The sequence below is a fragment of the Poecile atricapillus genome, chromosome W (genome assembly GCF_030490865.1).
Source record: "Poecile atricapillus isolate bPoeAtr1 chromosome W, bPoeAtr1.hap1, whole genome shotgun sequence".
Taxonomy (NCBI): Eukaryota; Metazoa; Chordata; class Aves; order Passeriformes; family Paridae; genus Poecile; species Poecile atricapillus.
In genome coordinates, this window is record NC_081288.1 from 84676395 (window position 1) to 84689294 (window position 12900).

At 43.6% G+C, this 12900-nt stretch overlaps 1 protein-coding gene across 5 annotated transcripts in view; it reads right to left on the bottom strand.

The window, feature by feature from the left end:
* Positions 1–10921: 10921 nt before the first annotated feature.
* LOC131592496 (zinc finger RNA-binding protein-like) overlaps positions 10922–12900 on the bottom strand; it is a 48245-nt gene continuing 46266 nt past the window's right edge. For all 5 annotated transcript variants that reach the window (XM_058864044.1, XM_058864046.1, XM_058864045.1 and 2 more), the window contains one exon: positions 10922–12567. In XM_058864044.1, coding sequence (XP_058720027.1) covers positions 12388–12567 — 180 coding nt within the window. In that variant the 3' untranslated portion in view covers positions 10922–12387. The remainder of the gene's footprint in view (positions 12568–12900) is intronic.

Genomic DNA, 12900 nt, shown 5'->3' on the forward strand with positions numbered 1-12900 from the left:
AGGACCCGTTCCCAGAGACTGTAAGGGTCAGCCCCCCTCATCACTTCTTGATCGATAACCGGATCATGTGACAGGGATCCCAGATGCCTCGCTTCAGTGCCATCCAGAACTGTAGCTTCACCTGCAGCATCCCACAGACGGACTAACCAACTAATTATAGATTCATCAGGTCGTCGAGTGTAATCTTTTCTCAGGCCACGAAGGTCCTTCAGGGAGAAAGGTTCACCAGCGCCTTCTGATTTTTGATCAGTTGCTGGTCTTGAGGGTCCTTCCCCCTCATCGCCATTATCATCATCTACTGGCCGATCGGTTTTGGTTTTGAATTTCATACCTCTCGTGGTAGGAGCAACAGACACTGGCTTAGGTTCACTGTCTGGTTTGGCTGCTGGCTTAGGCTCACTGTCTGGTTTGGCTGCTGGCTTAGGCTCACTGTCTGGTTTGGCTGCTGACTTGGCTGCAGCCTGAGTGACTGGGGTAGCTGCTGATTTATCTGCCTGCTACAGTATCTAGCAGCGTGCGATAAGCATACACTAGGGCCCAGCTTATGGCAATGAAATTTTTCTTCTTAGAATCATCACAGCAATTCTCTTCCAGATATTTCCCTACTTCATCTGGGTTCTGAATTTGTTCACGTGAAAATTCCCAGGCTGGGGAATCAGAAAATTCCTCCAGAGTTCGGCCAATTCTCTCCCATTCTCTACTCCACTCAGGATTTTTCACACCTGAGCCTACTTCTGGGACAGGGGTTTCATTGGCTCCTCTGGATATCTCAGCCCTCACTCTAGAGAAGTTACAGGCCGTATAGAGGAAGCTTAACAGCTGAACTACCAGGAAAGTGACCAGGAAAGTGGTATCCTTAACACTCAGGGGAAACTGGATATTCTCAAAGAGGGACATAACAGATTCAAAGGAGAAAAAGGAAAGAAAAGGCTGAAAAGCCTCATCCCCTGCTCTTCCTCTAACAAACTGGGTACAATTACCAATAAACTCCCAAAATGTGCTACTGGGACTGGGAGGCAGGGTCGGGCGAAGAAACCATAAGCCAAACATACCTGACAGAAACTTCAGTAGTTCTATAAACTTCCTACAAATAATTATCACCAAGCCCAGCACAATAACCATTCTAATCCATGCCCCTCTATTGTGAAAGAGGGAAAAGACAAGTATTAAAACCTCAAAAAATTCTAGGGACCAGATCGACATGAAGGCTTCCACCCCGAGAGATATTATGTATCCAAACAACATGGCTACTGACTGCTTTATCTTAACACAGAATAAATACAACCAAAAATACAACCAACAATCAGTACAGGTTTTTCCACTTTCTCTCGCCCCGCACTGGGCGCCAAAAGCTGTATATGTCTTAGTTTAGGGCAAATTAGGGAGGAAAACTCTGGATGGGGATTTCCCCAGGGAAATGCCCCTCCCCACCAACCGGTCCGGGAAAGGGAAAAAATTTCTTTGGAGAGAAGTGGAAAAAGCTGTTTATTTAACAGAAAATTGAATAATATTAAATAATAAAACCTCTTGCTGTTCGATGGGATGGCAAATCTAGGAAGAAAAGTCCTTTTCATGTGGTGTAGCTCGGCTTGCTCAGTTTCTTATCAGTCCCTCCAGCGCTGGAAAAGTGCCGAGGCCCAGGCCCCGCTGGGCCACAGGCGTAGGCTCCCGGGGTTTGGCTGGGTGTTCAGTCCAGAGCAGGCTTGCACAGATCCAAGAAAAAGGAAAAAAAAACCAAAGGTCCGGGGAATTCCTCTGCCTCAGCTAGCTAAAACTAACTAAAAGCCAGGGAGAAGCTCTGTCCCGCTGTCTGTCTGTGCTGCAGACAACACAGTCCAGGAGCGAGATGTGTGGGAGTTATATTTTCTTTAACACAAACTGCGGCTTCTTTTTTCCCCCTCTTTTGCTCTCAGAGCCAGTCTTAAAGGTACAGAACTTAATATATAACATAAACCAGACGATTGGGGATACCAGTATCATAAAGTCACCCCAGGACACTGTCCCACACCTTAGGGTGGATAATCTTTACTAGCTAATTTGTGACCCCAATATACAAAAGCCTTGCAATAGCAAGAGTAAAAGAATTAGGTTTACAATCTAATTGCAATCTGACCTTTATCAGGGCTTCCATCTTCCTTCTGGTCTCAGGGACGTCTCCCTCGCCAGGACTGGTCCAGCAGTCCTGACCACTGCTCCCGTTTTCCAGACAATCCTCGCTTTCTGGGTTTGAATCCCGCTTTTCGAATATGGCTTCCCGGGTTTCGGCACCAAATGTTGCCCTTAGCAAGGCAGACACCCTGGTTCAAGAGCAGCATGGCGGCCGCGCTCAGGCCACTCGGTCCATTCGCACACAAGGCATCAATGTGATGGATGGCAAAATGGTGCTTATTCCTGGAGAATTCGACATTTTATAACCTAGGTTCACAATGTTAGTCCCATCTGCTTTCATCACAGCTAGGTGCTATTGGCTAATTGCAGGAGTCATTACCATACACTAAAGAAAGGGGGGTTACTATCTTTCCGTTACATCCCGATATCTTCCGAGTGCTGGGCCTTAGCTTCTACAAGATGCCTTTGGTTTGCAAAGTTTCAGGGTCCCTGATTAAAACCACTGGATGCTGTAACAGTTTAAACTGATCACCACTGTTAAAATGCTGAGTCACAGGAGGATTCATGTTTTCAAATGAACAGTTTAGGAAATTAATGGTAAACAGAGCTTTACAGAGTTTCTGTTGTGGAGACATCCACACTGCCTCGCTACCTTGCCTGGCTAGGCCTTGTTTGATCGTCTGGTGTGAACACTCAATCACCGCTTGACCTGTGGGGGAGTGGAGGATGCCAGTTTTATGTTCCACTCCGCACTGCTGGACAAATTCTAGGAACTCTTTGGATTGATACGCTGGACCATTATCAGTTTTAATTTCTTTAGGGATTCCCAATACAGAAAAGGCCTGCATTTAGTGTTGTTTGGCATGTACAGATTTTTCTCCTGCATGAGCAGAGGCATACACTGCTCCTAAGTAAGTATCAATGCTCACGTGTACATACACTTAAGGCAACCAAAACCGGGGATATGTGTAATGTCTGTTTGCCACACTGCACAGCTTTCAAGGCCTCGGGGATTAACCCCTATGCCTAATGATGGCACTGCCTGAAGCTGGCAATTGGGACAGGTAGCCACAATGGCTTTAGCCTGATCCTGTGTGTTGTGGTTTTAAACTACTAACAAAAATTACTTTTTTTTTTTTGTGAGATATGGATTAAAATAAGAGCAAAACAGGCTTAAAACTTAAAAGGAATAAAGACAGTTTATTAACAGACTATTAGAATAAGAATACCAAAATAAACTTTCAGAAAACCCTTTTACTTTTTACTACTAGATTATTTCTTTGTACACATAACAACATAGAGACAAAAAAAATAGTTTTACAATCTTGGTGGTCAAAAACAGTCTCAATTTTTAGAGTCTTTTCATCAGTCCTTGTAGAGAAACAGAAGTCTCTTCCTGCTAATCTATGGAGTTTCTAGAGTCCACTCCTCCCATCTCACACTATTCTGAGGTGTGCAATGGGTCAAATTGAATTTAGGGATGTTATTTTTAAGGATAAGTGATTCAAAGGTAAAAGTCTTCTTCAGTTGTTTCTGTGAGCCTTCCTGGAAAACAGCCATCTCTTTGGCTCCTTTAAGGTTTTAAAATCTTCACTCTCAAGTTCCAGCAACTCACAGTATCATAACCACTCTTCTTTTCTTTAAAGTCCACACTTTGAATACTCTATTCCTCCCATACTCTAGCCATGAATTAAAGGAGTCTTTAAACTACTGTCCATCTCCATAGCTGTAACAGAAAGACTTTTCAGCAACAAGCATCTTCTTTTTTCTCTCTTTCTTATTTAAACTTAACTCTTTTCTTCACTGTTTTTGGTAGTTTTATGATGTCTTACATGTTAATTCTCTCTTTCTCTGTCTGTTCTAAGAAAAAGGAGTAATCTGTTGTTTATCTAGGTAGTAAAGGAATTAAAAGAAGAAAGCTACAAAAGTTCATAGTGTTAAGTTTCAGTCTAGCAGCAAACCTTGAAAACTAAACTAAACCGCTAAACTCTGCTTTTCTCTCCTTCCCCCCGCTCCCTGCGGCCTTGTCCCAGGCCTGGGGGGGGGGGGGGGGGAAAGCCAAGACGGAGCTTGTTACCTGTCCAGAGCCAGAAACAAAAAGAGGACGAGAGAGCTCTGAGTGTAATTTTTAAGGGGGTGTTTACAAGTTGAATTCACTTTTTAATGGTCAGATCTGCTGTCAATTCTTGAAAATGACTGATAATTGGTCAGGAAGAAAAACTCCCATCAGTCACCAGTAGCTTCAACTTCCCCCTTTTTTTACTCGGTCTTAAAGGTGAAGCTAACCCATGACACTGTGTCAGCTGGAACTGCCAGATCAGTCCTGTAACATTTTCATGGTATTGCGGGTGACTTATTTTTGCCTGTTGAAACACATCTGGGAGACTTGCCTTTTCAGCTGGGGCAGCAAGGGAATCAGCCTTCCGGTTTCCCTCAGTGATTTCACCTGGCAAATCGGAATGCGATCTTACATGCATCACATAGAAAGCATGTTCTCTATTTGAAATCAAATAAATCAGTTTTGAGAGCAGTCTAAAGAGATGTTCGTTCTCAATGTCCTTGAGAACTGCCTGCTCCACTCCGGACACTACTCCTGCTATGTAGGCTGAGTCAGTAACCAAATTAATCAGTTCTGAAAACTTCTCAAAGGCTCTCATGACCGCAGCTAGTTCAGCTATCTGGGGTGATCCCTCTACAAACTCAACATCAGCTTCCCAAAGCTGAGTCTGTGGATTTCTCCAAGTCATCACCGACTTGTGGGATGTCCCAGATGCATCAGTGAACACTGTGAGTGCTTTGAGTGGCCTTCGGCTCCTTTTCTCACAAGGAATGAGATGGAATTCCTCATGAAACAATTTGTGTGCTGGCTCATGAACTGAAATTTGCCCACTATAGTTGTTCAGAGCTAACTGGAGGTTAGCATTGCTCTGCAGCAGATGCTCAAACATCTCTTTGGTCAGTCTCTCAGGGGAGTTTCTGCCTTCTCCAGAGAGCCTGACTGGGAGGTGAATACACATAAAGTCACAACCTGCCAGTTCCCGCAGCCTTACCCTGGCTTTTTGGATCAGCTGAGCCATCAGCTCTTGTGGCTTGGTGATAGTTTTGGGTCTTTGATGGGAGAGGAAGACCCATTCTATTATTAAGAGTGGGTCTCTCTGCCCCTCGGCCCACTGGAATATTAACCCATGGTAAGTGTGGTAATTTCCCCAGGACAATAAATTTGAAAGGCAGCTCAGGTTTGAAGCGATGTGCCTGTCTTTCTTGTCAAGGCCTTTTGTGCCTTTTCAATCAGTTTTTGCTTCTGGAGTCAGCTCCCTGGGAGACAGTAACTCTCCCTCCCGTTTCAATAAATTGAGCAAGGGGCTCAGGTCTTCATTAGTGAGACCTAGCCATGGTCTAACCCAGTTTAGTGACCTGTATAAGGAATGAATATCTGCTAGAGTTTTAGGATTGCCAGTAATTTCTAATTTCTGTGGAACAACAGTCCATGCAGTAATTTTTAGGCCCGGGTATTTCCAAGGTGGCATCATTTGAACTTTGTCTTCCTGCAATTGCAATCCAGCAGAGGTTAAAACTTTAACCACTAGGCTAAGGGTATCTTGCAGCATGTTGTTATTGGGACAGCACACAAGCGCGTCATCCATGTAGTGCAAGATGATGGCATCTCTTTTTTCAGCACGCACTGAGGACAGCAAAGACCCCACATACCACTGGCAGATGAAGGGGCTGGCTTTCATCCCCTGAGGTAATACTGTCCAGTGGTACCGTTTCATTGGGGCTTCTCGGTTAATTGTGGGAATGGAAAAGGCAAACCTTGGTGCATCAGCTGGGTGCAGGGGAATTTGGAAAAAACAGTCTTTAATATCTAGCACTGCTAGCAGCCAATTTTGTGGTGACACAGTCGGAGATGGCATACCCTGTAGAAGAGACCCCATGTCCTGTATATTTTTATTTCTCTCAAATCCTGAAGGAGGCGCCACTTATCCTTCCCTGGCTTTTTTATCACAAACACCGGGGAATTCCAAGGGCTGGTTGTTTCTACTATGTGTCCCTTGGCCAATTCTTCTTACACCAATTTTTCTAGCGCCCCGAGTTTCTGTTTGCTGAGAGGCCACTGGTTCACCCAAATTGGATTATCTAGCCAAGATTGTTTTGGACCAGATGCTCTACAGTGGCCTCTATCAAAAAATCCTGAGGTGTCTCAGGAATTGTTAATTTCACCCCCCACTGCGACATGGTGTCTCTTCCCCACAGCGGGCACTCGTAGTCAATGACAAAAGGTCGGACACTAGCTATCCTATCGTCCAGACCTTCAATCTGGACGATATCTTTAGCGATTTTTGCCAGTTTCATTCCTCCAACACCCTGTATTTTTCCTGCCACCGTTGCAGTTCTTAATGTGAACGCCACACCTTTTCAGGTATGATAGTCACATCTGCCCCAGTGTCAATTAACCCTTCTACATGGAGATGTTCTGATTTATGTGTTAGGTTGTACCCCATAATGGGTTTCTCTTCACCCACCACTTCTGCCCAGTATACCCCTGGTGCTTTGTCATCTACTGGGACTTCTGTTGGAACAGGGATCACTTGGGCTATTATCTGCCCTTTGGCTACATAGAAGGGTGGTTGAGGACATCTTGCTAAGAGAGTGAGGTGTGTTAGGTCTCCCTTAATTGTCATGGGAGCCACCTCAATCTCTATTGGTGTGTGTGCTGTGTCTCCAATAGCAAAATACCTACTATCCAGTCCAGCCAGGTCTTATGAATTATCCTGCAAATCTACTCCAATGACAGTTCAACGATCAGATCTGAAACAAAAAGCTTTAGCAGTTACAAGTCAGAATTGCTTTTGCAGTTGCCAGACCTTATTAGGCAAACGTTTTTCACAATTATATTTCTGCAGTCTCCCACCCCGCTCCCCCTTTTTCATTAAAGGACAGAGATTGGTCGCGCTTCATTTATGTCTGTGCGCTGGGCGGGCAAGCGCTGTGACCCAAGTTTTTTGGCAAGCTGGTATCAGCGTTTCTCCGTTGTTTTAAAGGACAGTTTTTAGCAAAATGTCCCAGTTTTCTGCAGTGAAAACAGACTCGCTGTTGCTGGTTAGACGTCATCTGTTCACTCCTTGTTTCAGATGAAACCGCAGCAACAGGTCTTTGGGTGGTCGAAGGAGGTCTCTTTTCCTGTGAAAACATATTTTCTTTCCTCGCACAGGCTTCTGCCATCTGTGCGAGTGTTGGAGGGGGATCAATTGGCAAGCTCAGAATGACCCTACGGCAAGACTCATTAGCATTTCTCTCAGCAATTTCTTTGATTAATTCTGCTTGTACAACGAGGTCTTCTACATGATGGGAGACTTGTTCTCTTAAGCGGTCTAAGAATTGCAGAAATCCTTCTGAAGGCATTTGTTTTACATTAATATAACTACCCTTAGTCTCAGCTGTTGATAGGTGGGTAAAAGCTTTCTCTGCAGCTGCAGAGATTTTATCTAGCACAGCTTGTGGTAAAGCCATTGTTTGGTCATCAGGTTTTTCCCATACTCCTTCACTGCATAAATGATCCAAAGTAATAGCATTATTTAACAAATCAACATTTAGGTGATTGGCTTTTAATAATTCCACCAGTAGGTTTTTTAGAAACCATTAGCATGTGTTCTTCCATAAATCAAATTCAGAGGGTGTAAGCAAACACCTGAAAAGATCTTTAATATCTGTGGGAACTAAATCATTTGAAGTTAATGTCGTTTTAATTATGCTTTTAGATATCTCACTATTACGACCAAATTCTCTTTGAACTTTGCAAATTTCTTTTTTGTCTTCATATGAGAAGGGCTTGTAATGCCGATTTTGCGGTCTTTCTCCAGTAAAAGTTACTGGTGCAACAGTAGGGAAAAAAACTGAGTCCCAATTTCCAGGTTCCCCATTCCCGGGAATTGTATTAATCCGGCAGGCCAGAGAGGCTTGTCCTGCCTGGGAACTGGGAGGGGTAGCATTTCCCCATCCCTCAGGGGCGCCTTGTGACTCTACAGTGGGAGCAGGCTGAGGCGACCCACCGTCCCTTCCCCTGGGGCTTCCCGTGGGGCCATGAGGGCAGAGCACAGCAGCACGACCACACCTGCCATTGGAATGTGGTGAGGAAATCTCACCTCCCTGCTCACTCCTGGGCCTGCCCCCCAGACTGTGGGAACTGGGAGGGGCTCCACCCCTCACCCCCATCCTGGCCCAGCCCCCAGCCCTGCCGTCGACTCCCACCCCGTTCCCAGCCCCCGCCCCAACTCCCGCCTCATTTCTGCCCCCCGCTCTGGCTCCCGCCCCTTCCCGCTCCCCACTCCACCCCCTGTCTCGTAAGAAACAGGAAGAGGGGAGGGGTTATAGGGTGATGTCATGCAGGGCGGGCACCCAGAGAGAGAAAGAGCTTGAGAACGGGAGGGGTTATGGGCTGGGTAGCGGGGGCGGGGGCAGAGAGCATGTAGTCGGCGCCATGATGGTCTGGCACATGTTGCTGTGTAAGTTCAGACGTGCCTCCCCCTCTTTGCAGGGAGGATTTTAAGCTATGCTTTTTGGGATTCTCTGTGGGGAAGGAAGGGTATGGGAAAGAGCTTCCGTCCGCCTGCACAAAGCAGACAGGGTCAGTACACTCAGGGGATAGTCTGAGCCCTGAGAGGCAAGTGTCTGGAACTCTCACAGAATATGCTTCAGACGAACCCTCTGACCGGGGAGCTGAGGGAGGGGGAGAAGGGGAGGGAACCAAGGATTTTTCTAGCCTTTTCTCGTGTCTTTGTAGAATTGTTTTCCAAATTAAAAGGAACAGTGGGATGTATTTACCAGCTGTGTTCTCTCCCTGTTCAATTTGTATAGTGAGTGCTTGTCCGATTTTGTCCCATTCAGAGAGGGAATCAATATTCAAATCCGGAAAATGCAAAAATACCCATTTTGCGAATTTTTTCAGCTTATTTTTTGGAAAAGTGATATTTCCAGCCATTAAGATATTCTTAATATGGGAATAGTTTAACCTTTGCTGTGTAGAAAAATGAGAACCCACGGCCGATATTAAGGCTTTGCTACACAGACTGGTCTACCCTTTTTTACCACCGAGAAGAAGCAGAAAAAGACCCAAACTGCAGTCAGAGTTTAAAAACTACCGCGGAGCCTGGGACATGCCACCAGTACCCCCCACACACACCACGTGTGCTGCCACATGGGCTCGCCCAGTCCCGATACCGGGGGGAGGCTCGTTTGGCACCGGCACCACCACCACCGTGACCTGCTAAACCCCAGTACAACCGCCGGATCTCCTGCGCCCCCGCGCCCCCCCAGTACCTGTTTCCTGAAGGGCGCGGCGGTGTTCCAAAAAGGTTCTTGATCCGAGTTGACTCGTGTTCTCTGCGAGCTACCAACCCGATCCCTGTCAGTAAGACGGCGGGGTAGATGATGTTCCCAAGGCTTATTAAAACACCAGTGGGGTGTTTTCCAGCTGTCCCGTGGGGTCCTGAAGCCCCCACGATGGGCGCCACCTGAAGTAACCTCCCTTTGTCCCCTGAAGTAATCCAGTCTAGCTATGTCGAGGGGAGGGCAGGGGGGCTCTTCACGACCAAGATAAAGACCAAAGGGCTGCTTCTCCCTCTGGGATAATGTCGGATGTTTATTCAGGCTGGGATCCGGGAGGAAAAAGAGAAGGAGGAAACATTTCCCAGGTACTTTCAGACCTCGGGAGAGGGGTGGGGAGACATATAACACCAACCAATGGGATAACATTTCAGGGACAGGGAGGGGAAGGGAAAACATGTCACAGCCGCAGGGAGGGCTTACACAGAAACTAAGGAACACCCAGCAATGTGCACTACCACAGAATCCTACACCCTTCTACAGGATCATTACTTCAACAGAACCACACCTGTCACTCCAGGACTGCAGCCATCATCTACTTGGACTGCTACCAACACCCAGACCAACAGGGTGTCAGGTTGTATTCGGACTCTGTCAGTAGTTTTTGTTTGTACTACTGCATTTTTATTTAATTTTCCTAGTAAATAACTGTTATTCCTATTCCCATATCTTTGCTTGAGAGCCCCTTGATTTCAAGATTATAATAATTTGGGGGGAAGGGGGTTAAATTTTTCCATTTCAGGGGATGTTTCTGCCTTCCTTATCAGACACCTGTCTTTTCAAACCCAGACAACTACTAATAACCACTCCTTTTAAAACTGCACTCTAATGCTTGAAGAATAGAATTGAGAGGAATGATGGGTTTGTCTTTACAAAAAAGCTGTGGGTCTGCTGATAAGATGAAACTATCACTGAGAGATAACAGAAACAATGGGATGGATTCCACTGAAAGATGCAAGAGACACTGGGGAAACACCATAAAATTCCACAAGCGTTAACAATTAAGGGGATTATGCATGGGGGGGGGGGGGGGGGGGGGGGCGTGTCTCAGGTATCAGCCATTCCAGGTACTCTCAAGTACCTCAGGCTATGGGGAAAGAGAGAAGGGACATACAGCTGGGATTTAGGATAAAAAGGAGGCTGTGCCCTCCAAAAATTTGAGACCCCAGGGGAATGCCCCATGGCCTCTCCCTTTATTCGAATAAAGTAAAAGGACTCCTCTGTCTTCTTTTTGGACAAAAGCCTCTGGTGTTTGTGGATTAATTTTCCTGACACTATTAATATATTTCCTTAAGATTATTCTTCTAAAATACTGTATATTTCTATTTCACAGATCCATGCTCTTAGTAGAAAGCATTGCAAACAAAAACACTCCCCCTACTCCAAGAGGTATTTATTAAGAAGGTCAAAGATAAATTCAACCTCAAAATGGAACAAAAAGGGTTTTTAATTGTACCAGAAATAACAAATAGTCTTTGTAATGTGTGATACGCTCCTACAGCCATCAATAGTTACCAGAATGTTAGTCTATGTTTATCTGCAAGTTTTATGGGTTTGCAACAAAGCATAATACAGACTGAACAGAACGAGGGAAACTTCAAGTGTATAATGAATTTTAGTAATTTAATACATTTTAGCTTTTAGCTGCATATTCCACAGTAGTGCTGTGACAACAAATCACATCTGTGTACTAGAGCATACATCAACAGTATGGTGTAACATTACTACACCACCGCTATACTTAGCTTTTTGAAAGAGACATAGGCATACATCAAACAATTTTCAGGGTTACTTTTTTCCTTTAATAATGTTCACTTTTTCAGTTATACTTAACTTTTAAATTTTTGAATTATTAAAAAAAATCACTGAGAGTCTATACAGAAATAGCTATAAGGAATGCCCTTACAGGCACTGATATGACAAATGGGTATTTTAAGGGCTGAGAGGCATTAATATCAACAAAGTGGACTGAAAAGAATTACTATGTCTAAATGGGAAATGCCTGCTTCTGCTTGTATATTGAGAAAGGAAATTCAGAAAGTTATATTTTGACCTTGCTATGTCACAAAGTCAATCATAGAAAGACATATGCATTTAACCTAAAATGATAGTTTTAAAAGCTCTTGTATTAAAAAACTTCAAAACATCATGCAAAACTTTGATCAATTATGCAGCTGCTTTAAAACTGTTGCAAGACCATATTGTATATATTAGCTTTTATACTGCTAATACACAACTAACAGCAAAGTTGATTAGATTAACAAAAATTTGTCTTAATATCACATTATATCACACTAAAGAGACAAATGCCACAAGATTGGCAAAAACATTTAATTCTGAGAACTCAAATGGCAGGATAATTATGTGTTGCAACCCCTTCACATTTAGGAAAACAAAAGCAAAAACATAATCCTGAAGTCTCACTTTACAAAATGAAGTTCTGTAAAATATGAATTGCAACAGTTTATGCTAACAGAATGCAACTTATACAACTAGTGTCAAAGGCAAACAAAAAACCTTCTAAATAAAAAAGTGATCAAAATACACATAGGAACAGATGCACAAATGCTGCATTAAATACAGTTAAGATAAATCAATGCACAAGAGAGATGCAGACTAAAGTTAGCAACACATTTAAAGAAAATGTAATGAGGAATAAACTTAACACTTTTTTTCAATGACAGTTTCCATTTGCAGTCTTTCCATCCATAATGTCTGATACAGTATATCATTAAAATATTCACAATCTCACAGAAGAGCTATGTTTTTCTCTTACAAATCTAATTACTGAGTTGTTTTTGCATATTTTAAACATACATTATTTTATCCATTTAAAAGCAAGGCAACAAATGGACTTTTTATCACCTTCAATCTTAGCACTAATGACAAACATTTTTAAAAGTTATCATAATCTTTTTTGTCTTTTTTTCCCTCTGCTTCAAACCCATCAATCCCATCACTGTCCCTTCTTCTTTTACGATTATTATGGATGCTGAAGCGTTGATTCATCTGTGGTAATGGATCCATTCCTAAAACTTTGTGTATTTGACGGAATGCAAGGAGTCTCAGCGCAAACTAGAAAAAGGATAGAAGATATTTCTGTTAGAAACAAATGTCAATTTAAAATACTTTATCAAACAATTAATGAAGAACATTAGTGGTATATGATATTATCCTTAGCTCTTATTATCCTCTCTTCCTTCCCCCAACAAAGTCAACACAATAAAATGTGTATGTCCCATTTGCTGCTTCAATACAAAATACAACATATTAACTTAAAAAAAATATACATGTGTTCTAGCTGCTGGACTTGCATTGAAGCAGCCAAGGCTTGTCATGTGTCCCAATATGCATTAGTAATTTTCAGCAAAAAGACTGAATGAAGAGGTAGGGTCAGTAAACTCTTAA